This window comes from Ilyonectria robusta (genome assembly GCF_021365365.1).
Source record: "Ilyonectria robusta strain PMI_751 chromosome Unknown BGZ61scaffold_29, whole genome shotgun sequence".
NCBI lineage: Eukaryota > Fungi > Ascomycota > Sordariomycetes > Hypocreales > Nectriaceae > Ilyonectria > Ilyonectria robusta.
Window position 1 is genome coordinate 325,531 of NW_025764463.1, and position 27,180 is coordinate 352,710.

General features: G+C 51.0%; 9 protein-coding genes across 9 annotated transcripts; 3 read left to right on the top strand and 6 right to left on the bottom strand.

Moving 5' to 3' along the window:
- Positions 1–7: 7 nt before the first annotated feature.
- BGZ61DRAFT_484322 (riboflavin transporter MCH5) lies at positions 8–1,510 on the top strand (the record flags this gene model as incomplete). Its single annotated transcript, XM_046249597.1, has 2 exons — positions 8–1,029; positions 1,081–1,510. The coding sequence occupies 2 exons, from the start codon at positions 8–10 to the stop codon at positions 1,508–1,510; spliced, it is 1,452 nt and encodes a 483-aa protein (XP_046097536.1).
- A 301-nt stretch (positions 1,511–1,811) lies between these two features.
- Positions 1,812–3,963, bottom strand: BGZ61DRAFT_538576 (SGNH hydrolase-type esterase domain-containing protein; the record flags this gene model as incomplete). Its single annotated transcript, XM_046254667.1, has 3 exons — positions 1,812–2,224; positions 2,323–3,523; positions 3,628–3,963. The coding sequence occupies 3 exons, from the start codon at positions 3,961–3,963 to the stop codon at positions 1,812–1,814; spliced, it is 1,950 nt and encodes a 649-aa protein (XP_046097537.1).
- An 861-nt stretch (positions 3,964–4,824) lies between these two features.
- BGZ61DRAFT_461945 (uncharacterized protein) lies at positions 4,825–6,161 on the bottom strand. Its single transcript, XM_046247242.1, has 3 exons — positions 5,559–6,161; positions 5,335–5,507; positions 4,825–5,275 (listed from the first exon to the last, which is right to left on the bottom strand). The coding sequence occupies exons 1-3, from the start codon at positions 6,068–6,070 to the stop codon at positions 5,244–5,246; spliced, it is 717 nt and encodes a 238-aa protein (XP_046097538.1). The 5' UTR covers positions 6,071–6,161; the 3' UTR covers positions 4,825–5,243.
- Positions 6,162–7,720: 1,559 nt separating this feature from the next.
- BGZ61DRAFT_461947 (uncharacterized protein) lies at positions 7,721–9,167 on the top strand. Its single transcript, XM_046247243.1, has one exon. It carries the CDS (start codon positions 7,824–7,826, stop codon positions 8,997–8,999), a length of 1,176 nt encoding a protein of 391 aa, XP_046097539.1. The 5' UTR covers positions 7,721–7,823; the 3' UTR covers positions 9,000–9,167.
- Positions 9,168–9,463: 296 nt separating this feature from the next.
- BGZ61DRAFT_498740 (glycoside hydrolase) lies at positions 9,464–10,192 on the bottom strand (the record flags this gene model as incomplete). Its single annotated transcript, XM_046251318.1, has 1 exon — positions 9,464–10,192. One exon carries the CDS (start codon positions 10,190–10,192, stop codon positions 9,464–9,466), a length of 729 nt encoding a protein of 242 aa, XP_046097540.1.
- A 1,588-nt stretch (positions 10,193–11,780) lies between these two features.
- On the bottom strand, positions 11,781–13,961 carry BGZ61DRAFT_461948 (uncharacterized protein). Its single transcript, XM_046247244.1, has one exon. It carries the CDS (start codon positions 13,862–13,864, stop codon positions 12,161–12,163), a length of 1,704 nt encoding a protein of 567 aa, XP_046097541.1. The 5' UTR covers positions 13,865–13,961; the 3' UTR covers positions 11,781–12,160.
- A 1,673-nt stretch (positions 13,962–15,634) lies between these two features.
- BGZ61DRAFT_461950 (uncharacterized protein) lies at positions 15,635–17,262 on the top strand. The gene has a single exon (XM_046247245.1). It carries the CDS (start codon positions 15,753–15,755, stop codon positions 16,887–16,889), a length of 1,137 nt encoding a protein of 378 aa, XP_046097542.1. The 5' UTR covers positions 15,635–15,752; the 3' UTR covers positions 16,890–17,262.
- A 2,250-nt stretch (positions 17,263–19,512) lies between these two features.
- Positions 19,513–20,873, bottom strand: BGZ61DRAFT_538582 (uncharacterized protein; the record flags this gene model as incomplete). The annotated part of the gene is made up of 4 exons (XM_046254668.1): positions 19,513–19,865; positions 19,922–20,410; positions 20,464–20,789; positions 20,851–20,873. The coding sequence occupies 4 exons, from the start codon at positions 20,871–20,873 to the stop codon at positions 19,513–19,515; spliced, it is 1,191 nt and encodes a 396-aa protein (XP_046097543.1).
- Positions 20,874–26,181: 5,308 nt separating this feature from the next.
- BGZ61DRAFT_538584 (uncharacterized protein) lies at positions 26,182–26,661 on the bottom strand (the record flags this gene model as incomplete). Its single annotated transcript, XM_046254669.1, has 4 exons — positions 26,182–26,325; positions 26,373–26,408; positions 26,463–26,565; positions 26,618–26,661. The coding sequence occupies 4 exons, from the start codon at positions 26,659–26,661 to the stop codon at positions 26,182–26,184; spliced, it is 327 nt and encodes a 108-aa protein (XP_046097544.1).
- Positions 26,662–27,180: the final 519 nt, after the last annotated feature.

Consider the following 27,180-nt stretch of genomic DNA (forward strand, 5'->3'; position numbering starts at 1 on the left):
ATGAACAATGGCTGCATCGTCCCACAGTCGCTCTCAATCGTCAATGACGCTGGGTGAGAGTCCCCGAGAGATGCGCGTTGACGCTGTCGAGGAAAAGGATGGCGGTTCACAGTCGCCTCGAACACGCTCGATTGAGCGCATCTCGCTCCGGAGCCAAGAACCCGAAGCCGGCGGCTCTATGGATCCTGAAAAGGCCATACAGGCCAAAGTCAACACCAAAGACTCCCAATCTCCCCCCGGCATCAACCCAGCTGACTTCCCCGATGGCGGCCTCGAAGCCTGGCTCGTCGTCTTCGGCGGCTTCTGCGCCCTGTTCTGCACCTTTGGCCTCATCAACTGCATCGGCGTCTTCCAGGAGTACTACACCAAGGGCCCGCTGAGCACGTACAGCCAGAGCGCCGTCAGCTGGATCACGTCGCTGCAGACAAGCATCATGGGCCTCTGCGGCGTCGTCTTCGGGCGCGTCTTCGACTCCCACGGGCCCAGGTGGCTGTTCATCGTAGGCGCGATAACCTACGTGTTTGGCCTCATGATGGTTAGTCTGGCCACCGAGTACTACCAGTTCATCCTGGCGCAGGGCGTCGTCGCAGCTATTGGATCGTCGGCCGTCTTCAACGCGTGTATGAACTCGGTCGTGACATGGTTCTTCAAACGGCGCTCGACAGCCTTTGGAGTCATGGTCTCGGGCTCCTCCCTCGGCGGCGTCGTCTTGCCCATCCTCATGATAAAGCTGATTCCGCAGATTGGTTTCCCGTGGACTATTCGCATCGTCGCCTTCATCTTTCTGTTCCTGCTTACCATTGCCTCTCTGGTCGTCAAAAGTCGGCTGCCTCCTCAGCCCAAGCCGCTGGTTCTCGCCGACTACATGAAGGGGTTCAAAGAGCCTGCATACACGCTTACAGTCGTGGCGAGCTTCTTCTTTTACTGGGGGATGTTTCTGCCATTCAACTACATCATCCTGCAGGCGCAGAAACAGGGCATGGATCAGAATCTGACGACGTATTTGCTCCCCATCATCAATGCAATCAGGTCAGTCTTCTTCAAAGTCCTATCATGTCGCAGTTACTGACATTGATACAGCATCATCGGCCGTATCGCCCCAGGCATCGCAGCCGACCGTATTGGTCGCTATAACGTCATGATCCTCATCACAGGGCTATCGGCCATCATAACCCTGGGTCTCTGGGTTCCAGGAAAATCCAACGCGGCGATTGTCGTATACGCGATCCTCTTTGGCTTCTCTTCCGGCGGCTTCATCGGCGTTGCGCCTACGCTCATCGCCCAGATTAGTGATATCCGACAGATTGGCATCCGCACAGGGGCATCATTCGCTGTGCAAAGCATCGGCGCGTTGACGGGCAGTCCGATTGCTGGGGCCATCGTCAGCTCCCAGGGCGGTGATTTCCTCGGTTTACAGCTGTTTTGCGGATCGACCATGGTCGCTAGTTTACTGACGTTTTTGATTGTGCGCAAGGTCATGGTAGGGACTGACCCGAGAAAGAAGGTCTGATGGGCTATTGATGTTGTAAAAGGGTAGAACGTGGCTCGTGCATATATTCCAGTCTCCGAATGCATCAAGAGGTCGTGACGATCAATAAATTCAGTGCCCCCAAAAGGAGTGACTTAGTCTGATGTTGGCTGAAGAATGCGAGCGACTGTAGATGTGAGCTGGTGAGAGCGGAGTTGGAGCGGTCCTTATTACACAGAACTTGAGGATGGTTACTTGCTTATCTAGCCATACAAATTGCCATGGAAACTCATTAGAAACTACCGGCTCTCTTCTCTGAAGATCTAGTCTTCTATTACTTAATTCAGTTGAACAAGTCCAGCTCAAACCACTCCCCAAAGGGACATTTGAGCCCACCCGCCCGCAGACCCAACACCTCCTCAATCTTGCTCTCCACGCACTTCCCAGTGCTACACATCATGTACCATTTAACCCATTTGTCAGCCTCTGTGCGGTCCGAAAAGGTATACGGGCGGAGTTGGTCGGTGGGCGCTTCCTTGTACTTCCACTTCGTGGGGAACATGTGGCAGTCCTCGACGCCATGGTGGATCGACTTGCCCCGGTCTCCATCATCCCAGTTGTTGAGATATACCTCGTAGCGGTCTGAGAAGACGTTTTCGAAACGGCGGCAGGCTACATGCAGATGGCCGAGATGGTCTGATGGCGAGTCCTTGCAGCCGGGGGTGAAGTCACGGATTCCGACATTGTAGTATTCGTCTGTACAGGTGGTTATTTTGTCAGCCAAGGCATATATACGGGTGGTAGAGTGAGGAGAAGAAAGGAGTAAAGACAAGCGGAGGGTTTGTTCAACTTACAGTCACTACCATTTACCCAGCTCTCCGTGTGGATGGGCTCGCCATAATCCGTCATACGCTCGTCAATCATGCGCTTGGTGGCATCCCAGCAGTTCTGGCCTGCATGGGATGCAGTAAAAAAAAGCTCCTTGCCTTCGGAAATGCGCGTCACAAAGTTACACCCGTCCTCTCCTTGTCGTGTATTCAACAGCAAGTCCCTCGGGATACCGCGTACCGTATGGCACAGCCCCGGGCACGCCCGATCTCGCATGCGATAGAGAATACTACGAACGGACAGGTTGCTATCGAGAAGGCCAAAGGAGCGCGGGAAGTTGCCTGAGACACGCGTGCCGCTGTCTCCAATATGGAAGTTTTTAGGCAGAGGCTGTAGGCTACTGCTTGGCGGATGTGTATTCACGCGTGTGTATGCCTTCCACACTTCGAGGGCGATTGTCTCGTGGCCCTTTTGAGTGGGATGGAAGGCTTTCATGATGCCTACCGGGATATGGTCTGGGAGCATGGTGATATTGACGGGATGCTCGTTAAACGGTGTCGCCACCTTGACATCCGGGTGGCCGTTGGCAAACTCCAGCATGCCCTGAGCCAGGTTCTTGGCCTCGGCCGAGACGCTGACCTCCAAGCACTCGCCGACATCCTGCAACTGGGGGTCTGGCGTGTAGTCCTGGGGCAACGGGCTGTCGGGCGTGTAGTACTGGTGCATAAAGAGGTCGGGCCGCTCTTCGCCAGGGGGCTGTGGCTCTGTAAAGCCATCTTCGCAAAAGCGGTTGAACCTGTCATCATAGTCGACGAAGTTGATCTTTGCATCGTGAAAGCTGCGAACAACCTCGTCGATCTTGTTGTTAACTGCAACAACAAGCTCATTCAGCTGACTTCGCAACGCCTGTGTCATATTCTGGCCACTACCACTCTCAGGCGAGTCCTGCCAGTAGTTCCAAGAGACACCGTCGCACTGGTCTGAGGGGCCTGGGTAGAAGAACTGCGCGTAGCCTGTGACAAAGATGCGCAGGTTTGCATGATGCGGCCGGTCCATAAAGGCCTGGAGTGCGTCCTTAACTGCAGGACCGAGATCGCTCTCAATGTAATTTCTGGAGCTGTCTAGCGTCGACTGGCAGTCGCCCGAGAGGCTCCCTTTAAATCGGTAGATGCAATCATTGACAATATTGCCAAAACCGACGTCGTTTATGCCAACTGATATAGTGGCCTAGACACGCTCAGGAGTTAGCGTTGATGACTGAAGTAGGCAGAGGTAAATCAAGTTGAATAGATGCACCTATACATGCAGATAGTGCAGATAAGGAAACTCACCAAGTCTACAGTTTCATCGAGGAACTTTGCCTGCGCCTTAACCTGATCGGCCTTCGCGCCCGTACAGGCCTTGAGGTTCTCGACTTTGATTATCGAGTCGCCATCGATGAGCGCCTGCAGCGCGGACGGATACCCTCGATCGTAGCGATAACACCCGTCGAGACGACCGGTCCCAGACTCGTAGCCAGCCCCGAGGCCTGCAGCAAAGGAGTCACCAAAGGCGACATAGTGAGTAGGGCGGGCAACTGGCTGACGCGTTGGGGCGGCAGTGACGGCAGTGGCAGACAGAAGGAGAAGACCCAGCGGGTTCAGGCTGAGTAAGTTGAGAGCCAGCATGCTGGGCAGAATGTGATGATAAGAAGAAATGTTGTTGACGGAGAATATTGAGGGATGAGTGTTGGCACCTACTCTCGAGGAGCTCTAAGTAATCAAGTTAAAGGCATTCGGCTCCCTCAAGGTGAACATTTGCTCCCTCAAGGTCTTAGGTGAACATTTGATCTCTCAAGGTGAACATCTGCTCTCTCAAGGTGAGCAAGCTGCTGACACAAAGTCAAAAGCAGACATTTCATTTTCACATTTAAGCAATTTGAAAACACACTACTTCTACAATGACCAATATCAAGCTTTCCCAGCTTTTCCAGGCTGGTAAAGTCAAATCTAGACTGATAGCATCTAGGGAATCGAGGTCCTTTAAACGCTGTATACGCTCTCTCATCTAGTAATGCAAGGCTCGTCGACCAATCAAGGGACTTCGGGCGACATTGGCTTACTACCTCCAAATAGATAGGCTAGTTGCAGCTTGTAGTCCTTGATAATTAAGGGAAGGGAAGAAGCCGAGCATCAATACGAACGACACAGCCGAGTCGACTGGTCTGGATTTCAAATATTGCCAATAAAGTTGAAGCTGCCTTGACCAAAGAGATATTCATGCTTGATCGATCTGGTAGGGAAGAACCACGCGTCAAGCATCGGATCAGTGTCGCAGAAAGCAGTCCAGAAGAATTTGGGGGCAAATGAGTGGCTTTGCGAACTTGATTTCAACAGCCGTCACTCCATCTCAACCCGATGCACGTTGCTCAAATTGGCAGCTTGTTACTTCGCCTTGCAATTCGATCAACACTTTTCTCGCGTGAGGACGGATCGCACTTCCCTCTCGGTGGCCATTGTGGCATAGATTTGTTTGTGTGTGCAACTCGTCTTGATATTTGGTCATTGTGGTAGCATTAGGTAACAAATGCTTGAATTGTGGATAAAAATGTTTTTTCTTGACCTTGTGCCGGCAACTTGCTCACCTTGAGGGAGCAGACAGAACTTAGATTAGTGTGCAACTCGTTTAAATGTGTTTGAGATTTAGACTCGTTGTAGTCAATGTTCTCGAGCAAGAGGGTAACCTGCTGTGCACACCTCACCACAGTCGCGCCGTCGAGAACGCGATGACCGGCGCTCCAACTTAACACGGTCTGCATCTTCTTGACAACCATCTCACTGCCGTATACCTCAGTTCGTGTTACAAATGGGTGCGATATATCCATCTTGATTCGCAACGATCGAAAATAGTTTACAAAATAAATATCCCTCGGTGCGGCCAATCTCAAGTACCAAAGACTTTTAACAAATCAATGTCGGATACCAGGGAGAGTTTTGGTGTCTAATCCCAAGAGGTCGTTAGCATGAATCACGATGCTGTCCCATCTTAGCTCGGCTTACTTTCATCTCCCCTTGCCCCAGAGGACACGGACGCAGAATGCGATTCTTCATCCGAGTATGCCTCGGGGATCACGTATTTGAAGTTTTGGTCATTCTCGGCCATGTGCAAAGTGAGCTTGGCCTTTCGGAAGAGGGTAAAGAAGTTGAGAACGGTCAAGGCAAGTTGGAGAATACTATCCATGTTAGTTGCAATTTAAGAGAGGTTTATAGAGTGGAGCACGTACGACAATGTAAGACTCAAGGAAAAGACCCTGAGGCGCACGTCGTATTGCCAGATATGCGTCGTGAGAGAGAGGACGGTCAGGAGGATGAGGAGGAGGGAAACAAAGAAGTCGCCCAGAATGATCTGATACGGACGCGTCTTTCGCTCCGAGACGGTGTCGAGATCCTGGCCCTTCCGTCCCCAAAATAATACATAGTCGCCAACCGTGAGCTCAAAACTGTTCCTCCTCGTGGCAGGGGTGCCGAAAACGCTGAAGGCGGTCCACAGGCAGAGTCCGACGGGGAGGGCTTCGAACAGGACACCCAAGACGATGTGGTCGTGAGCGTTGCTCATAAGGATGCTATCGGCGATGGCGATGGGAATAATGGGGATGCGGAGGAGCCGGATGGTGGAGAAGGTTAGGCTGAAAGAGGGCTGCTCCTCAACGTCCTGGGGATCGAGCAGAAGACGCGAGATTTCGTCGTCTCGGTGAGCGGGGAAGGGTCTCCCGTTGGAGTGGCTATTTCTATCCATTGTAACGACGGGTTTGGTTCAAATGGAAACCTGTGTTGATGATCCAAAGGTGGATGGACTTAACATGAAGGCAGATGATTCCATTCTGGCCGGGGAATTTGGAGTAATTATGAGGGAGCCTCTGTGGCAGTGTACCGTGACGAAAGGCGCGAGGCAGTTTCACGAGAAGGGATTCCAGCCAATTAGAGAACCACCTGGCAATGGTTATGTGGAGTCGTATTGCCGCTTTGCCGGAAGGATTCGTGATGGCATGACCTTGCTTCATCTAACCTGCTGCCTAACACTGCCCCTCCTCTGATGGATTAATGTAGACAGCTCTCAGCCTCTCTTTTCCTCGCTAAGTCCAGCCACAATCCTCCTTGTCAATTTAGGTGGCAGCCTTCGCATCGATCTTCCAAGGACTGGGCCCTGTGGCCTCGAGCAGAGCAAGGCACCAACTCCAAATTACGCTTACCCTACTCCGTAAAATCTCGACGGATCCGGGCAGCCTAGCGTCGCATGAAATATCAAGGTGGCCAATTGCATTCTGCGGCTCTACGGATATGGCGTCAATCTAGGTGATTTACAGTAGAAGGTGGGACGGCATTGTACGCTAAGCTGTCCGGATCCGTTGAGGTTTTACCATGACCCAGCCAATTAGTACCAGGCATCTGTCTGTAGGGTAGCTAAGGTGACAGAGAAAGATAGCAATACGGATAGGTGCTCGGAGGGGAGGTATAGCTACAGCTGGAAGTGATGCGTACACTACTTCATACTGCATCAAGCTGGGGAAAAAGGGAAATGCAGTGGTTGGGGTAACATTCACTCGAGGCTTGGAGAAGCCGAGGAAGATCAGCAGGTGTCGTCTTGACCAAGTGGTTAGTAGTCTTACATAGTAATCACCTTTGCGTGGCATTCCCAAAGCGTTGTTACCCTCCAAATGTCCTTATTTCATTCATTTTCTTCAGACCCATGTACGAGAGGGAGATGTTCATCGCTGGAAGGGCGAATGCGTCAATCTCGCATATTAGGCGGTTAGCAATATGCAGTTGTGTTCTTCAGTACAATAGACTGACCTGATCTTATTCAAGTTGCCTCTTTTGATTTAATTAGTAGCGCTTAGTCCCGTGTAAACAGACTTAACTAGCCACAGCTGGAGGGAACGTTAAAATAGGTAGGTTCAAGCTAGCACAGCAGCTTAGACCTCTGAAGCCTGTTGCATTTTGACAGCTACGGCAAAAGTGGAATGAACACTCCGCTAATGCGTAGTGTTATGACAGCCTATATTATGTGACAAAGCCCATCATATCTCGCAGCTAAGTTTCTCGCTAATGGTTATGGCAGAGTGGCTGCACCAAGTGCTTTGTGACTCTATCGCAATGAGCTGAGTATTTGGAGGAAGCGCCAGGTGTTTCGACTGTAGCAGACCTCCCTCGTGTATCCAGCGAAATCTAGATCCTGTGGAATGGAAAGATATGTCTCAGACGTCTCCGGCCTAGCCGGATATCTGTCTATGGATCACAAACTGAATCATGGTTTGGTGCGGGGAGAGGAACACCTAGAGATAGCCATTGACTCTTTGACGTCATTTAGTTAGCCCGATGGATTAGTAATGGCGGCATATTGGCTAACACCGAAGGCCGGGCCTAGAATTAAAAGTAAGCCACAATTATTTCGTGCTGTAAGGCACAATACACCGCTGTTTATACAACATATTTAAATTGCTCGTCTCCTTTCATTATACCAACTTCCTGGCCTAGATAAACACAGCAGAATGTCGACCAGCAAGCCCATTCTGATCTCCGGCGCTGGCCTTGGGTCACTCCTCCTTGCCCAGTCCCTGCGACTGTCCAAGATCCCTTTCAAGATCTTCGAGCGCGATGCGTCATTTGTGTTTCGCGCCCAAGGGTACCGACTCCGGCTATCGTCAGAAGGCCTCGACGCTATCGAATCCGTGCTCGACGCTCAAACATGGCAGAAGTTTTGGGATAAATGCGGTAAAACCGGTGGTAGTGGCTTCACCGCATTCAACGCCGTGACCGGGGAGCAGACGGAGCATACTGTGCCTGAGCAGCTGTCGTCACGAGACGGCAAGATTGTCGGGATAGCCCGGGGAGACATGCGGAAGGTCTTCGCCGAGGGCTGTGAAGATCACATTGAATGGGGCAAGCACGTTACGGGCTACGAACTCACCGACGACGGTGTCCAGGCAACGTTTTCCGATGGCACCAAGTCGGTCGAAGGATCGATGCTCATTGGAGGTGAGGGCATATACTCCAAGGTTGCACGACAGCTCTCGGGCGGAAAGCTCAAGGTCTACGATACGGGCGCCAGGGGCATACACGGCCAGGCGCCTACCACGGCCTTCAAAGGCCTAGGCGAAGGCGTCTTCAGGCTCCGAGATGAAACTCACCCGGAAGGTTCCGTTTTTATCATCACCAACGTTCGCTCCGATGATATGGACGATCCGAATGTCCAATTCGGCTGGACCATGGGAGGTCAGCCAGGCGTCATCCGCGCCCCCAACGACGACTTCTCCATCGTGGGAAAGCAGGCTGCTGATATCGCCAAGTCCATCTCCAAGGATTGGCATCCACGCTTCAAGCCGCTATTCGACAACATGGACGAGTCCGAAGCCGCCTTCTGGAAGATTACGTGCTCGACCCCGTCAGGTGTGCCGCAGTGGCCCAACGAGCCTCGTGTGACCGTCATTGGTGATGCCGTTCATTCCATGACTCCTGCGGGAGGGATTGGCGCCAACACTGCCGTTCGAGACTCCGCCTTGCTTGGGAGGCTATTTCGCGAGGCTGGTGGCTACAAGGCTGGCATCACACTTGCCTATGAGGACGAGATGAGGGTTTACGCCAGCGAGGCTGTTCACCAGAGTTATACCACTGCCGTTGGTGGATTTGGCGTCAAGATTGACGAAAGCACTAGCCCAGTGGTGTAGATACAGTGTCTGTGTAGGGGTGTGTCGGGACAGCGGACATTGTGTCATGTATGTGAGGCTGAATAGTCACTAATTTCAGAATCACCGCACCTCGAATACTAGGCCTACTACATACACCACGTACCGTACCTAGTGAACTATGATCAAGCGTATACGTAACAATGTGACTACATATCACTTTGCATTTCACTTCGGACCAGCATTTGTTCCGATCGCCCCCCTGACCATTTTTCGATTCACTCACTCCGTTCCAATTAATGTGCACGAGGATTCTCATCCAATATGAATCAATTAACCAAGCCCTTTGTTGGACATCATTCAACGAGTGACGGCAAGCGAAACCCACATAAAACGAGAAAACAATCTTTGTTCATAGGTACAAATTGGGCCCAGTGAAGTTAACCCTGCAGAGCCTACCCAAGCACAGCACAGCATAGCAAATCTGGTAACACGACAACACTCGCTTAGAGAGTTACTACCGCCGGGCCGGGAATAGGATAGCTGGAAAATGACTGATACAGGTTGAACAGAATGCCAGGGTCCTGGGGAGTATAGAATGTGGTGAAGTCTCCTCCCGTAAGAGTAGATGAGCCACTGCCAGTGACGTTGAGGTTGATGCACTGGGGGTAGGCTTGAGCTCCATTGACTTGGCCGGCAGAGTGAAGAGCGATTATCTCGTGGCGAAGAACATAGCGTCCGGGGCGGAGTTTGCTGGGGACCGTGAACTTCCATGAGAAGCCATTGCTCACGAGCTGGTCAGCAGCCCATACACCAGGGTTGTAGCCCGAAATCAGGCCTTTCTCGGCGATCTTGGTCCACCGAAGATTTGTTTTGGTGATGCTGGCGAATTCCCCAGAAACAGGCGCCAGGTACTCAATGACTGGGCCATGATGCGACTCGGGCCAGGTGTTCCAGTTCAACGTGATGGTACTCCCGGCCTTCACTGTCACAGCGTCGTCCACGGGCGTGGCGCTCCTGTGGCAGATGATGTCGGCAGTTGCAAATGCATCTGGAGCTACGAAACCGTTGTCCTGATTGGCAGCAGCCCAGCCCACTGCATCGACCGAGGCGCTCCATGGAAGGCCGCCAGGATAGGTGACGCCGTCTGCGACGATGGTAGCTACATAGCCGTGGCCATGAGCAGCCCCAGCCAAAAGGGCAGCAAGTAGACCTTTATAGAGCTGAGTATGCATTTGAATTGAGTTGAGCAGATAATGTAGTATTGGCGATGATTGGAATGAATGGCGAAGGCCGTGTTGTCCAGCTGGTCATGTATACCACGGGAGAAGGGGTTTTATATTCACGTCTTCCCAGCCTAGATTCCAAGCATCTCGTGGACATTAACAAACAACTCAAGGCCCAATTCCGATTTTAGTAGACGGAGCAGCGCTGAACCCCAAAACGGAGCAATTTTCCAAGGAGACGCAGCATCCGAAATACTTCTTACGAAACGAGCACTAGTTGGATCAGCGCCGGGCCCAATCACGCCACCCACGATGTGCTCATCGCTGAAGGGTGTTTCAATGTAACTTATATTCGTGTAAATAAAGTTTTAGGCTATACATGAACCAATTGCAATCGAATCTGAGATTCATGTCCGGCTCAGCATCCCGAGTCTCATGGGTCATGTGCTTTCCTCTCACGCCAAGCATTCGGAACACTGACCGACTTCTCCGGTGTTTCTGCTAGATGGTGTTTACGTTACATTTTCATAACCTAGAAAGCCTTGGCATGTCTTGTCGAGATAATATTGGACGTCATCCAAATGCCGTTCCAATCTTCAGTCACCCTTCGTGCGGGGGCAAGTCCCGGGCTGGATCATCATAGACCAGTAGGTTTACAGTTTCAAATAAGCATGACATCTTTATTAGCGTTCCCGGTAGACTCTCTTCCGTTCTCTTTTGATGTCGCCACTTCTGGACTTATCTACTAGTACAATTGATGTATTGAGTGAAAGCTTTGCCACTCAACACGTATCTATGCCGCACTCTTGCACTGCATCTCCTCTCGCCTCGACACCTTAGCCCTCCTCCCTGGTCGCCGTAGTGGAAGCCGACATGCACGCAGCTAACATGCAGTGGCGTTCTCAATGTTGCAGAAGAATTAGTAGTGTAAAGTTCAAATACATGAAACTTATAATACGTCCCGAGACTTTACTTTAGCAATGCAAATTCGACGCAGAATTATACAACTAACGCGTTTGTTAGGATGGTGTTTATGCTAAAGGGGCGTCTGTATTCCTCCCGCAACAGACTGCGACCATGCCGTGATATAATCATGTTCAAGAAAGCTCGTCGCAGATGAAAGGCTCAGGCCCACAGTCTGATAGTTCCCAATGAGCTGGGAGGTTTTGGGTGATGCATGGACGATTCTATTGGTGGGAGTTTTGATGAATCATCCAGAACACATTCAAATCCGGTGAGTTTCAGCGGTATGAACCCCGAACATAGTGTAATACCGAGACCCAAAAGGCAGTGTACAAGTCGCAGGGGGTAGTAGGCTGCACCTCGTCCAGGAGCACAGAGAAAAGTAACTCCTCCAATCAATCTCTTCAATAATCTCTTCAGTATGATGTTCGTTTGCATGAAAGTACCAATGAATGATTTGGTGACGGCGGTCAAAATACCCCTACCAATTCAGCTCCGGCATTTCTATCTGCTTTTTGTCAAGAATTAGCATCTCACACCTAAGCATTATTAAGAATTGTTTTCCAACCTCTGCAACGCCGGTATCTGCACACAGCTCAACGTTCTGTGCTGCGACCCGAAGGCTATCCAACTTAAATCAGTTTATTATATCGCTAGAGCGGTCTCCAACTTCATGCTCGTCATAGCTACTCATTCACTTCCCCGGTACAGCATATATGAAACGTCACCTCGTCAAATCGTCGGGACACTATCGGTTGTCATTCAGGGACGGTTGAAGCCAAAAAAAATTCCATTCACAACGCTAAGCGTAGAAAGCAATGATGCCTCCCAGCCTCCGAGGACAATAGTCCAGAACTCGCAGCCTACATGCAGTTGAACGATAAATCACACCGATTCCCACCACCGACTCGTTCTACAACATGACGAGACTCCCACAAGGCCGGTTAGACCTCAGTCCTGAGCAAACATCATGGCCAATTGGAAGGCCAAGAACATAAGCTCCATGTGCCAGAACTAGCTCTCTTCCTGCCTGTCCAGCTTGCCAGCAAGTGTGCCCCCGTCAAGTATACTGCCGAACATGGCGGCCTCAAACAGGTAATTGACCTGCCAGGCATGGTGGTTCGCATGAGCAATAAGCCAGACCATTTCCAGTACTCGACCTCGCGTGAACAGCTTGGCCATCCGTAGCCGCGAGCCCTCAGCAAGGTCTTGCTCGCGCCGTTCATCAACCTGGCCTCCCCTGATATACTCCAACGGGCCTAAGACAAGAAACCACCAGAGCTCCTTGAGTATTGGCTCATCCTCATGGCGCTGGAGGAAATGACCGACGTGATCACACGTGTCTTCGCCGGAGCACGCATATTTGGGATCAAGAGGTCTCGAGAAGCCTGTAGTGCGGTACGTCTTGTCAAACACCTCGTCGAAATCCGCCTCGCACTGAGGCTTGGCCGGCGTTTTCCGGGCTTTGGACCAGCCCAGAAGAGCGCGGCGGAAGAACATGTGGCGGTCGTTTTGAATATGCCATGTATACAGGGCGGCGCACATTCTGGCCACGGGCTCATGCCATCTCTGCGTCAACATGCGGGCTCCCGTGGCGGCGTAGGCATCGTACACGCGGCGCAGCACCTCTTCGCTCACGATGCCAGTGTCGGTGATGTCCGTCACATTCAGAAACGAGTTCATGACCTCGGAATTAACCAAGTCACACCCCACGTCGACAACATCGGTGCCCGGCGAGCTAAACACCAAGTCGCTCATGACGGCGGCACCGTCGAAGCCACGCGCTATCGCCTCGGCCGCCATTCCCAGCAGGCTGCTCTCCGACAGGGAGATGATTTGCGCCGTCTTCCGGCTTAGTCGCGCCGATCGGTTCGTCAAACCGGCCTTGTGATCTTTCTCTAGCGCGATCTTGCCCTGGACGTAGCGCTTGCCAGCGCGGACGGCGCCACGCCGCTGTCTCCCCCCTGGAGTCCGTAGCGCATGCGGATCGTCTAGGCCTTTCTCGAAGAGCGGCTCTAGCGACGGGAAGACGTAGTTGTAGCCGTGCTCGTAGTAGAAGGCCATGTCAGTCACGTAGTTGGAGAACATGGTTGGCGCGTCGGCTGCTCCCATCAGCAAGCTGGCGATGCCACAGCCGAAGAGCGCATTGTTCGTCTTCAAGGCTTCGGGCCAGCCTGCTGCTCCGAATATTTCCAGCAGCGTGTCTGAAGCCTGCGCCAACCCGTGTCCTTTCGGCGGCAAGATGTTGCCAGCTGCGTGTTGAGATGTTTTCCAGCTCTCGAGGTCAGACGACAGCCGCAGAGAGACTAGCCGGGGTCCTGATTCTGTGGAGGACAACGACGACGCTTCGTCTAGTGCCGATCTGTCAGACGCCTCGGTGGCGTCTTTGGCGTCTTTGGCATCTTCAAACACTTGGATCACCAAGTCTCGAGCCTCAAGGGACAGGGCTTCCAATTCAGCCACAGTCCCATCTCCAATCAGACTTCTCGCTTCTGAGTAACCCGCGTACACAGGGAAAGGGTCTCGTCTCAGCTTCCGACCTAGAAGCCTCTTGAAACGGTTCCGGAGGCCCTTGTTCCAGAAGTACGGGGGAATCCCAGCTGGACCACCCTGGAAAGCGTCGTTTTTCGGCTTTTTGGCTTTGATCTTGAGCCCCTTCAGGGAAAACTCATCCCAGTAGCTCTGGTGAGACCAGGATAAACACCAGGGGAGAACCATTGCGATCGACACTGGGAAATTACAGAGATTTGTGGTCCAGGAGTGAGTCCGAGCTTTGGGTCCCTCTGCTAATTTATATGAACCCTGAAGAGATTCCCAGTCCTACATGCTCCGTCTTCACGTCCCAAGGCCGCGTTTGCAGGCCGGAGGAGTCTCTCAATACAGTAAAAATGGAGGATGATCTATGCTGCCTTGTACTTCCAATTCGATCACGAAATCCCTCACGATTGGAAAAACAGCTCTCCTCTCTGCAAATCACTTATCCTCTTGGTCTGGTCATGGACCAACAACATACTGGGTACAGCATCCGTTCTATACTGTAGCCAATTAGCGCGTACTCGTTGATACAGACGCCTGTCATCGGCGAACACTTACGGCGCACGATACGGAAGCATCCAATCCCATTGCTGGGGAGGTGTGGAGAGGTGCTCCAAACAGTGGAAGATATCGAACAGGCATTAGCAAGCATTTAGCAGGGGTCCAACGAGGCTTCCCTGCTTCATTCCTTGTTCCTCTCCACAATGAGGAAGAACTGGAGCATCGTAAGATGCTACGTAATGAAGAACCGAAATAAATTTAACTTTGAGTGGGATGAGGCCACAGTTTTTCAATTGCCGCCTCGTCTTTCATCTGTAAAAATTTAGGTATAGTTGATAACATCTACGGAATGTTCACTCTAAGGCGTGTAGCCTTTATCGTGAGAACTTCAGTTGGAATCCCATGACCAATTCTGGAGTCACACTAGTAATCCTACTAGCATGGCTTTGGCCGACTTGGGAATAGTTGCATGTATGCGTTGTTTGTCGTGTGAAGCGGTGAGATACTCCAGCATTCGCCACCCTAGTGATGGAGTAACTACTCCGTATGGCATGTTTGATGGTTTGGTTTGCTCACGAGCATTGCAGTAGTTGAGGAGCAGATGTCGCCTACTCCGTTGTTACATGACCCGTTCACTCGCTCTCGCTCTCGCATAGCGTGTTTCTAGAGTGCCGATCCACCTGTTCATGTTCACTTGAACATCACCATGACTTCGACTTCCAGCAACGCCATTATTACCATTACTCAGAAGCCATTTGGTGGATTTCCTGAGGAAAGACGCATTTGGCTCGCGTAGAAGCTTTTGATTTCTATCACATCGATGGTTGCTACTACGGAGTACAGTAGCCGTCTCTGGTAACCCTGACATGTGGATACCTTCGGACTGGACCCCGAGGCTAGAGCTTTTCCGGCCTTCAGCTCGTTGGTATGTGAAGACTTCATGCTAATCCCATAGCCTCGGCAAGATAAATCCTATCGGTCTCGGCAGGCAAGGTCGCGGCAGGCAGGATGTTCTAGATCCCTTCGATACGATAACCCTTGTAGGAGCGCTGGCATAGCAACGACGCCCTATTACACAGGGCTCTCTCTCTCTGGTAAGAAAGGGGCTGCCAAGGCTGATAAGTACTTACACCAATCTTTGTGTGGGAAACCGAGAATCATGGATGTTAAATATAATGCAGGCTCCAGCTGGCTCCAACCCCATGGGCTGAACCATCCGATGATTAGGCGTAAGGGTACAGAATACCGGCTTCAGCTAGCCTGTGGGCCTAGTTCAAATTATGCAATCCCTTCTGCTGATCAGGCCGCGTTCATTACAACCCTCGCCTAATGCGGCACAGCCTTGGGGACCCTACTCACGGGGCCTTGTCATGTTGTTAGCTCAGAAATAGCCTGACCGCTGTTATCATAAGTGCCACGGCAGTCGTAATGATAATGATAAAAATTGGGGACCGCCTTTCTTTCCCGCATGGAACAGCCTTGAAAAGCTCACACCCACCCACCCAACTGTCACCAACACTGCCTCAAAATAGACCTGCATAAAGGCCATGCAGCTTATTAGACCGTAACGATGCCTCAAGAAGGCATGACGTCAATCCGGTACCGCTCTCTCAACCGAGGCGAAAATGAGGTGCGGCTACTCGAGCTGCAGCCGACCTCAACCAACAACATCAACGAGCAGGTCGTGTGCCGCTTGGTGCATGAGAGCATAAGCGATTCGTCCGAGTTCATTGGCCTCTCGGCGCTCTACGGTGATATCACCGTCACTGAGTGCATCGTGCTTAACGGCTCCAGGGTCGCAATACCCATCACCGTCGCCGAGGCGCTGCGATACGTGCGAGCCGTCTTTCTATCAGCATCACCGCCAACTCCAGACGGTTCTACAGCAGATCTTCAGCCCCAACAAAGCCGGAGCAAACCACATCCGCCGCTGCCCCCCAAGAAGCCGCCCAGCTGGCTCCGCTCCCTCCTCAAGAACGTACGACACATCTTCGCCGAGCCGCCCAAGTCGGGCACTACGCGGCCCCCTCTGCGCATATGGCTTGATTTACTATGTATCAACCGGCGGGACACGCGTGAGGCATCCGAGCGGCTCTCGCAGACAGCACTCGCATACCGCCACGCCAAAATGGTAGTTGGCTGGTTGGGGCCAAAAGACCCGACTTCTGATCTCGCCATCGACATCATCCGCGCGTGGGATAAATGCATGCCTCTCACATTCGGCGAACCGGGTGACCGGGAGCTCCACCCAGAGGACTACGCCCCTATCATGCAGTGGATGGGGCCCGTCGCTCACTTGAGCGATATTCCCGAAGGCATTACAGATGCGCGTGAAGTGCCGAGCTACAAGGCCGTCTCGGGATTCCTCAACAGGCCGTACTTCCGAAACACATGGATCCTCGAAGACATGGCAAAGGCCCGGTTCCCGGCTTTCCTGCTGGCCGACGACATCGTGTCCTGGATGCAGGTGTTGAGGCTCAACCGTGTCAATGAGGACATCAAAGACCACGGGGCCGACATGTTCCCAGATGAACTCAGGCCGTTGCTTGAATACATGCCGCTCGGCAGTGTCTACACATTTTTGAAGGAGTTCGATGCGCACCAGAGGCTGGAGGGTACTACACCTGCGATGCTTACTACCACTTCAAGCTCGTTAAGAAGCTCGTCATCGATGACGGGCTGGAAAAGTCGGGCTGGATCCAACTGATAAGCAAGTCTCCAGGTTCATGTCAGGAGTATGGTCAGGGTTATGCTAGGGAATGTGGTTATGAGTCAAATCTGATGACGGTTATTGGTGGCGTGGAGGGAATCAAACTTGAGCCTGTATTTATCATGATATAGAAAGTTAAACTGTCTCCATCCGGGCTGAGATCAACTCTCAATCTGTTGCAAGGGGCCTCGGAGCATGGAAGCCTCGTTTATGGGAGTGTTTTGGGTTCTTCAAGGAGAATACGTTCAATTTTAGATAGTTAGAATTATCCGGAGATGTAAGAAGCCGGTGGCCATTCCAAATCTTCAATCACGCTCAAGCATCACATCTTCCCCGAACATTTTGTATCAAATCATCCGAGGCATCTCACGAAAGAGCAGTGTAGAAATAGAACCTCACCTCATCTCTAGAACAAAGTGTATTGACTAGGTATCTACTCCATTCTTCAATGATCTAGCAAAGCAAAGCCCCTCAGCACTCATAGATTATTATTTGATAGACGCAAGACATGGCTTCATTGATCTCTGGGGCAATGTTCGTCCAATTCAGGAACTGCATAGAATGGTTTCTTAGCAAAACACGCGGCCATCGCCAAGAAATTAAGCCGATCTCTGGAAATATTGAGAAGGCACACTTGGTGCCTTTCATCTTTGCTTAGTTTTTGCGAAAGGGTTTCAATCGAAACTGTATGTGTTTTTCTCTCTCTTTTAGTTTCGCTCAGCGTCCTGGAGAGATGAATTCGGGATATTTACAAAAGAGGAAAGGATTCACCGCAAAAAATACCTCATGTTAGAAGGTGACTATATGACAGAACCTCTGATAGGTTGATATCATGACCTTAGGCAGGGGGTTCAGAGGACCCCTTGAAGACCGGGCCGGCCGATCCGGGCCCAAGCAATGAGGAACATGATCTTCATCGCTTTGAACTCTATTGCGCTGATCAATTTGACCGTAACGAATCCATCGCCTCACTATAAAGGACGCTTACGGTAAATCGTTAGACTAATTGCTCTTATCGCAAGAGTCCCATCTTGCCAATAAGAGCTATAGCCATCTCCGCTTCAGTACCTGTCCACAATGAACCTGAGCACAGCCGCCTAGATTTGTAGGGTAGAGTACATACGAGGTAGCCGGATTGACACCAGAGGTACGGATGAGAATTGTTCTCACATTCCGGCAACAAGCCGATTCTTTTCGATGAGGTGTTTGGAAGAGTTCCGAGTTCGCCAATGACCATATGGCTCAGCAAGTTCCTACAGACTAACATCCATCTTGTCTTGTCCTTTTCTTTGTACGTCTCACTTTCTTAATAAGAGATTGTGGCGAGAAGTTCGGAACTGGAATGTCAGGATGTAATTTCTTTCAGTATCCTCAGGCTCAGCTCCAACCCATTTGACGAGACCTGGAATAGCCTTTCAAGCCTTCTGGGGAGTTCTGACCGCGAAGGACCACGCTTTTCTCTTCCAAACCCATGGGCTAAATATAAACTTCTCAGCGGCAGAGATTAGGCCTTCCCAAATTCCCAAAAGATCAATCGCCTTCTGGTCACTTGTTGTCTGTATCTGAGCCATGTAGACTCAGATTATTGGATACGACACCAGCAGAAGGTTAGTCTTTGTAGATATCATGAGGTTTTCCAATGGTTTTCATGGCTTCATCATTCATGTTTAGGAAGACAGCTTAGCCGCTTTGTTCCGTTTTGAGCGAACGCTGATGGTTTTTCGAAAGCCTTTTTAGCCGGTCGAAGCAAAGTCTAGTAATCCAGCTCTATTGATCGCGATAATTGAATCGGTCATATTTATTGCGGGCAAAACAATAGTAAGATTGCCTCCATCCTTTGTCTGAGTTGGCCTCGAGCTCTGCGACAGGTACACAATCTTGCCATTGATAGCGCCAAGGATCCAGCTTGATCTTGCAGCATGAGCTTCCGTGTTTGCTAAAGGCGCCCCGTGTTTATTGAGGCAGTAGCCATGGAATTTATATGTTCTTATTCTTTTTCATCTCCTCTGCATCGGGAACTTTCAGATCCGCGGCAGACCATAACTTCGAGTCCTCAGCCTGTTCGGTGGGCACTACCTAATTAATCTACAATAGTTCTAGTGCTAAACCAAGGTTCCATCAGCTGCAGGCTAGTCTTTGGCCTATGAGTCGAGTTCAGTGGACGAAACCGCTAGCGTTCCAGAGCAAATAGCAAGTCAGGTTTCTCTCTTGAAGCGCGACACGTAGTCTGTTTAAACGCCTTTTTGCATTCGTGCTCAGCGATTGACTAATTGTCTTGAATCTGCCTGCCTAAGATATTTTTCGGGTGCATTGGTGTTTTGCCCATCAACACTAGACTCTTGAGGGCGGAATGAACGTGATTTGGTCTGACGAGACGTCTGCTATTTTGCTCCATTGCCCCACAATGAAAACGCAGCAGATTCAAACATTAAATTTCCCTGGGCAGGAACTGGAATATATATAAATAAAATATCTAAGACAAAAGGCAGAGTCGGAAGAAACAGAAGTGTTTACCGTCTAATACACGTTCAGACTGTCTGCTCTGAGAAGGTCAAGGCATATTTCTTTTTTACAAATTCAGCCGAAGAAACATATATTCGTAAATCCCACTCCAAAATCATTACAGACTGCCGCCATTAGCAATCATTCCACAAGCACCGTTGCTCATTGTGAAAGCAGTGCCACTTCCAGTGCGGTAGTTGTCTGAGGCCAGCTGGCCGACTGCGCAAGTAGTTCGGATGAGACCGAAGCAACTAGTTCCAGTCAGGATTGAAGCAAGGCAGTTGGCGGTGTTTTGGCAGAGAACACAGCAGCTGTAAGCAGTCTGTGAGCTGCCAATTGAATTGAAGCTACCACCAGTAGCAGCCTGGACAAGCGTGATAGGTTTGCCGCCGTTGGCGGTGCTGATGATGTTATCAGCGCCACATGCAGCGTGGAAAGGAGTCGCAGCGGGCACCACAGTCTCAATAGTAGCTAGGTAATATATTAGCAGCTCGATCATCAGAATAGCTGTGGATCGTGTAACTCACAGGTAGCGGTGACAGTAGTCGTCTCCGTGTTCTCAGTGGTCTCAGTAACGGTAGTCGAGGTCGTCTCAGTGACGGTGGTCGAAACATCAGCAGGGTACTCGGTGATAGTAGCCGTCTCAGTAAGAGTGGTGGTGGCGGTCACGGTCTGGGCCTTAAGGGTAGTGGTACAAGGCTTGACGTAAACGGTGACGGTCTTCTTGACGATGCGCACAAGGGTTCGAGTGCAATCGACACTCTGAGCATATTGGCGAACGCCGAAGATGGGATCAGAACCCTTCTTGCACTGAAGAGTGTTGCCCTTGGGGGGATTGGCACTGGCGGCCCGCTCGCAGGGAAGGCTTCGCTTAGCAACATAGCCGGGGCTCTGAGAGATGGGGGTGAAGCTGGCCGGAGTAGCGATCGTGCTGGTCGAGGTGGAGGTAGAGTACTCGGTGGATGTGACGTAGTCGGTCGAGGTGGAGGTAATCGTGGTGCTTTCCGTTGAGGTATCTATATGTGTGTTAGCCACCGAAACAGCACTGAAACTACATGCGCAGTCTTACCAGTCTCAGTCACGGTAGCAGTATCCGTCTCCGTCTCTGCCGTCGTAGTGCTTGTCTCGGTCAAGGTCTCGCTGACAGTAGTCGTGATCGCCCGGGGAGTGATGGTGACATCATTTCGCTTGTATATTTTCTCGGTTTGAGTGGCATACACGGTCTTGGTCGAAGTCTTGGTCGAGAGATACTTCACAAACTTGGTGCCAAGTTTGGTGGAGCAGACGACTGGGCGGTAGGTGTCCTTGGCGAGGACATCGGCCCCAAGGGCGAGGAAAACAAGGAGCGCTTTGATGGTGTGACAGGCGGTTAGGGACGCTTGGGCTAGCTGGTCGCTAGCGGGGATGTCTCTAGGGTGGCCCGGATAAGGTTAAAAGGGGAGGTCAGTGCCGTTACAGGAGAGGAGGATCGTCTTTCATATTCATTAGAGATTCCTCCTAGAAGTTAGAGAGGCCGGAAGGGCTCGAGGCTGCTAGGGAGTCTATTAATTGATTGCCTTTATTTTTGAGAGATTTATTTGAACCTTCTTGCCGTTACTACATTCCCTGTCCAACCTCCATCTTCAACCCCCCTCAGATATTGGGCTGCCGCAGGCCCCATTGATGCCTTGCCAGCGAACTTTCCTGCGACCGACCCGATATTCTATCTCATGAGATGCTTCCCTATCAGGAGATATAAGCCTCAGATTGATCCGACCCCATACGCGTAATCTGGTGCAGCTTCGGGCTGACCGGCCAAGACGCCTGTGCGACGACTCTCTGTGCATTTCCCCTAGGGCAAGTTAATGAGTTGGGTGTTGTTTCCGTCCCTTCCTGCTGCTAAAATGGACACCATTTTGAACGTAATCGGAGTGAATGGTGGATTAGGTCGAAAGATTAGGGTGTCGATGGTCGAGATGACCTTGGGGGGCACGATGCGTACCCTTTATACAAGTGATTGTTTATTCTGCGAAGGCAGTGGTAAATTTGCTTATTTTACGCAACGCTGAATGGCCTAGAACATCGATAATTGTCACTAGTCAACAGACAGTCCATGGCCGTGCCATCGTGGGATTCGTGGCAGACAGATCCGGCCTGTTGCACGAAGCTGAAAGAGACACTATTGGAATTCGCTGTGCAGCCCCTAGGTGGCAAAACAAGCTATTGAGACAAAGTGCACTATTGAATAGACGGTAGCAATATAATTGGAGCGCTATCCCCGACTGGTGCCTTGTGGTTGTCTTGAAGTTAGAACCGTAGCAGCTATTCAATGTCAGAGGGACCAGACTGTCCCGCGTGCAATGGCTCATAGGATTGAATCTCGCCTCACACGACGGTAGACCCTGACGAGGCGTGGGGATCTTGTTAGATCATCTACGCACGTAAGGAGTAAGCACTCCGTATGGCGAGGCACATCCCCAGTCATATCCCCACATGTCGGTAAATCAGTCGGAAATCCACAATATCCCCTGTCCCCCCAGGCGGTGAGAATACGACACAACCAGAGAGTAAATCTTCCATTTTAAGCAAAAACTGGAGGTTTCTTAGTAACCTCATCCAGACACATGGTATCGTGAAGGGCGGGTTGTTGATCCCGGGATCTTGCCCTCGTGTCTTGCACATCCGATGGTTTTATGGCACCAACGTGCCAGGAGTACAAATAAGCGCTGGGGGGGGTTACAGCATAGAGTTGGATAGAACCGGAAGATTCCGCATATTCAAGTCGCACACGAGGTAAGAAAGTTGCTTGGAGAAGAGCCAACGCACTTCTAACCAGGCAATGCGAGAGTGGCCACCTGAGTCGAGTCACGTTACGGTAATCATTGGCAACAAATCATGCAAGCGAACTCTTTTAGGGCCACCTGCATACCCACAGGAGCTAGCAGGCCTTACGCAAGACCCTTGGGCAAAACTCTTGAGGCCCAAACTTTTACTACGGATCTGCGGCAGTCTGGAGATACCAACACGTATACAAGTCTTCAAATTCTCCGCCTTGCTGGAAGTGTTGGATGACTTGGTGAAGCACAAGAAACATGTTGCCCAACTCGCTCCTTTTCTGATGGTGAATTCTCAATTTCTAGGGGCCGCGCGTCTGCTTCTCATCCCAATGCAACCCTGGTGGGTGGAGTTTGTGGACTGCCCGAGGTTGGTTGGTTACCCCCTGGTTGATTACTCCCTGCTGGCGCCTGGGCAAAATGCTTGCCACCTGTGAGGGTAAAATCAGCATCACGAGGGCGTCTGATAGCGGCAAGTGAGTTCCGTATGCAAGTTCAGCATTGCGGGCGGAGGGCAATGAGAGGCAAAAGAAGTATCCACAAATACAAACTGTGTAAGGGCATTGTGTGCTTCACAGCTAGAAGCCTGTATCAAAACGACCCAAATTAAAGCGGAGTGCCACAAACATCTTCGCCTGGTTTTTGGCCCACCCTCAAAACCCACGCATACAGAACATCTATTCGTTGTTTCCTTGAAATTCATCTGGGAATATTTGAAGATTCGTCCCCGAAATATTTCCTGTTTCTCTGACCTCGGATCATTTTTTGGCGCTTATTTTTTTCAGTCTAAAAAAAAGCGGAACACCTACCCTAGACTCTCACCTTTACTTTGCTATTCGGAGTCGGCACTCCTTTAAGCAATACATTGTGCATGCTCATGATGCTTGCGTATGTAATTCAGTCATTGAATTTGAATATGTGGCCTTTTTGGTCAATGATTGCGAGGAAATTGGACAATAAAGTCGATGTGGGATGCCGCAATACGACACTTCATTCCATGCATCACCAACCACTAAATCTGACCATTGCCTGGCTTCGTCTTGTTTTCCTCCCTCTCTGATGCTTAGAAAATTTCCTTGGCGTTGCCCGAGTCAAACAGGGCTCCCGCAGTAAGCACATACTTTCTGAAGCATTTAAGGGGTTGGATTCGGAGCTGTCGGAGATCTCGGATACCTCCGTTCCGATGCACCACCATTTGTTTCAGACAAAAGCTAAGCTTTCCCCGCATTTGAAGCCCTACGCTGGTATCCTGGGTACCTGCATCTCTGTTGCCAAAGGAGATGGTTGGAGTGGCTTTCTATCAACTAGAACCGTGGAAATGCACTGGGTATCGCGGGAAACGTGACGGTTATTCGGATTATCGGGAGTATACGGGCTGGGATACGCTTCTCTCTTCCAAAGCATACTTTCTCCATCATTGCGGCGCTTGCAAGACAAGCCTCACTGTCAAGCTAATCCAAATGCCATCCGGATAAAAACAAGCTTACTTTGAACTTTGAAGCCCATTGCCTACAGCTCGTTGCGCCACAGCGAGCCCAAAACGCGTGTTATTGATCTTCAATGTTAGATGCTCTTCTGTGAAACCCGAGACCGGGATTCTCGCTCTCCGGATGCCGGCCGATCTTACATTGGAGAAGCGACTGGGGTTTAAGATCCGCCTCTACCGACTCCCGACGAACTAAGCGTTCCCCTCTTAGGCACTTTATCCCTTGGCATCGGTCCATTCTCACTGGGCTGTGACATCAACCTCCTGATCAGCACTGCACTTGCAAAAAACCCCCCGTATCCGAGCTCCGGTAGGACCATGGGATTGTGATTAATGCACAGGCCCTTCGTCTCCAGAACACCAGACCGCCAAGTTTCACAAGACGGGACGACAGTGAATTCCGCACCATTGTACATCTGTCGTACGGGCTCGGATGGTTTAAGGTGACGGATGGCGGGATGCCGGGACCATGTTGATACTTGGCTGCGAATTCCACCATGTTGGATCTGCCGCTAGCACTTGCGACGAGATCATACGCGGGTGCGAGAGCTTCCGTGGAGATGCACTCTTGGCATTGTCATACACTCCCATTGTCGATCAGAGAGGAACCTGATTGAACGACTGTGGGCGTTGTCTGACGATGAGTCGAAGTAGTATAATATGCTGCCTTCCACCTCACCACAATATACTTTTTTCTCATCATCCAAGACACATTCATCCTCCTCTTCCTTCTTTCATACCTTCTTTTCAAAGAGCTGGGCTCTATTCCATTCACCGTTAATTACTTCACTCATTTCTGAATTGATTTCAGGTTTTTTTTCCAAAAAAATTCATCACTTTCTTTACCGACAAGATGAAGTCTCTCTCTATGCTCATCCTGACCGCTGGCCTGGTGTCGGCCGTCGCCGTTCCTCAACTGGACCAACGCCGTTCAGAGCTTGATACCCGCCACATCCACGCCCTTGGTGGCGAGGTGGCTAAACTAGCAGTCCGCTCGGAAGCCGTGGCGCCTGCTGAAGGTGAAGTGCCGGCCGAGACCCCTGCTGAGGGCGAAGCAGCCGTGACCGAGACTCCGGCTGAGGGCGAAGCAGCCGTGACCGAGACTCCGGCTGAGGGCGAAGCAGCCGTGACCGAGACTCCGGCTGAGGGTGAAGCGGCCGTGACCGAGACTGAAACGCCGGCTGTCACCGAGACGCCGGCCGAGGCTGCAACACCTGTTGAAGGTGAAACCCTGGTTGAGACCGCCACTCCGGCTGAGACTACCGCGCTAGCCGAGACTGCCGCGCCGGCTGAGACCGAAGCGCCTGCAGAGGGCGAGAACCAGGATGGGAACCAAGATGAGAACCAAGACGAGAACCAGGGTGACAACCAGGATGAGAACAAGGATGACAACAAGGACGGGAAGAAAGGTGACGGCAAGAACAACGGCCAGGTGATCAACCTCGGCGATATCCTCAACCTCGCCCCTCAGATCGAAGGCCTCGTCAAGCAGATGGGTATGCAAGGCATCATCAACCTCGGCAACGTCAACAACATTGGATTCGCCAACCAGATCATCGTGCTGGGCCAGCTCCAGCAGATCCGCACGCTGCAGATATTCAACCTTGTTGGCAACAACGACGTGATTGTCCTTCTCAACAATGGCGTTCTCGCAATTGGTGGAGGAGGCAACGGTAAGCGCTCTCGACCCCTTTTGCAATTCTCGCTAACATTGGAATCACTAGGTCTCTTTGGACGCAATGCTCCCGATGGACAGGACGGGTTCAAGCGTGAGGTTCGTGCTTGAGAGGGATGCATGCAAATGCAAGTCGAATAACTAGGATCGACAAATGTGGGCTTGGGATGATTAGGTATGGTCCCGGTCGGAAAGGGTACCTACAAGAATAGCCAATACTAAATCAGGTTATTCACCAATTTCCATGTGAACAGCCACTGCGTGATAGTGATCTTATCCATTTGAATTCCTTATTCACACATGACTGTCGGAGTAAAGGGGACGAAGGTGACGACTTGCATGCTGCTGATGAGCCGAGAACATGCCTGACCTGAGATTAGTGCCATCTGCAACTTCCAGGGTCAAGCATTATCTTCTGCCTTGGTAATGTGTCTAAGAACCCACACAGTGGGACGAAGCCATTTCTCTGGTGCCACAGCTTGCACGCTTTGCGTTGTTACAAGTTGCTGCGCTGGTTTTCTTTAATTTCTTCAATTAGGCGATGGCTTCAAGATCCAGAAAAGCATGCTTGGCTGGATCCACCCTTGGTAAAAGGAAGACCTGAGAGTGCATGCACCACATCTCTCAACTCAAGTCAGTTACGGACTTGTAGTGCACCTAAAAATACAGACTCTTGAAAGTTTAGTCGGAAAAAATTATGATTCATTTATTTTACGCTCTTTGCCTATCCCCATTATGTCCCCATTCCCTACTTGTTCATCGCATTGAGGGCCCAGATTCCTCCCCTCTCAAGTCCACCCCTCTTTAAGAATATTAACACCAACCACGAACATCATCTGGGTTAGCATAGCAAGTTCCCACACCATCCGAACACTGGAAGCCAGTTTTGGCAATTTCTTTGCATGCTGCCTCCCATTGATCCCCGGCAAGTTGTTCTTCAGCCGATTGTTGGGTGCACTAGAATGGTTAGAAAAGCTCGCCGGTTCAATTCGGAATATACGTACTCGTCCAGATGGAGTATCATAGAAAGCGCCACCCCACTGCCAGAGTTAGAATGATACTACTAGCTGCTGTAGAGCTGGTCTGCTACATACCTGGTAGTTGGCGTCGTTGTATGAAGCACATGCGTTTGTGGTCATTCGCCAGTTGTAGCTGTCGCCATTGTGGCACGTGCAGCTATCATGAAGATCTGCCGCACTACGAACATGTCAACTAGATTTCTTTTGGGTTGATACCTGTGGGTACGTACGCGAAAGCGAAGAAGAGAATGGCGGGAATGAATCTGGCCAGCATGTTGTCGGTTGAGCGGCGTAGTGTAGTTGCGATAAAACTTTGTACAAAGAATGACTGAATGAGCGAACGACTGAACGAATGAAGGAAGCAACAAACGAGAGAACGAAGGAAAGCCAATATAAATCGACAAGATGCAATGTTGAAACGAGCGTTGATGTGGGTGACAGAGACAGGAATGAGCAGAATATACAGCAACTTATATCAGCAAGACCAGCAATCAACTCTGCTCTTACCACGACTCCTTTCACAAGCACCCTACGATGTCACTGCAGCTTACTCATGTGCCAAGACCATGCATGAACCCCAACTAAAGAATACGGGTTGCCTGAAACAGCGGGGCGGTGACATTGTCGAGGCTGTGTATTCGTCTTTGTGATGAGTCGGTAATCAAGCCGACATTAATTAACCCGGTATTGAACTCTAATTCCCCTGCGCCGGCTGCCATCCGCCTCGACATCGGATTGAAATATCTCCCGTAACAGCCGATTAATCATGGGGTTGCATCTTTGCATGGACCCG

Coding starts and splice junctions, on each gene's coding strand:
- BGZ61DRAFT_461945 (XM_046247242.1), bottom strand. CDS start 6,070: ATGGATAGAAATAGCCACTCCAACGGGAGACCCTTCCCCGCTCACCGA. Junction 5,508..5,558: donor TCCTTGAGTCTTACATTGTC/GTACGTGCTCCA, acceptor TAACATGGATAG/TATTCTCCAACTTGCCTTGA. Junction 5,276..5,334: donor TGGGGCAAGGGGAGATGAAA/GTAAGCCGAGCT, acceptor TCTTGGGATTAG/ACACCAAAACTCTCCCTGGT.
- BGZ61DRAFT_461947 (XM_046247243.1), top strand. CDS start 7,824: ATGTCGACCAGCAAGCCCATTCTGATCTCCGGCGCTGGCCTTGGGTCA.
- BGZ61DRAFT_461948 (XM_046247244.1), bottom strand. CDS start 13,864: ATGGTTCTCCCCTGGTGTTTATCCTGGTCTCACCAGAGCTACTGGGAT.
- BGZ61DRAFT_461950 (XM_046247245.1), top strand. CDS start 15,753: ATGCCTCAAGAAGGCATGACGTCAATCCGGTACCGCTCTCTCAACCGA.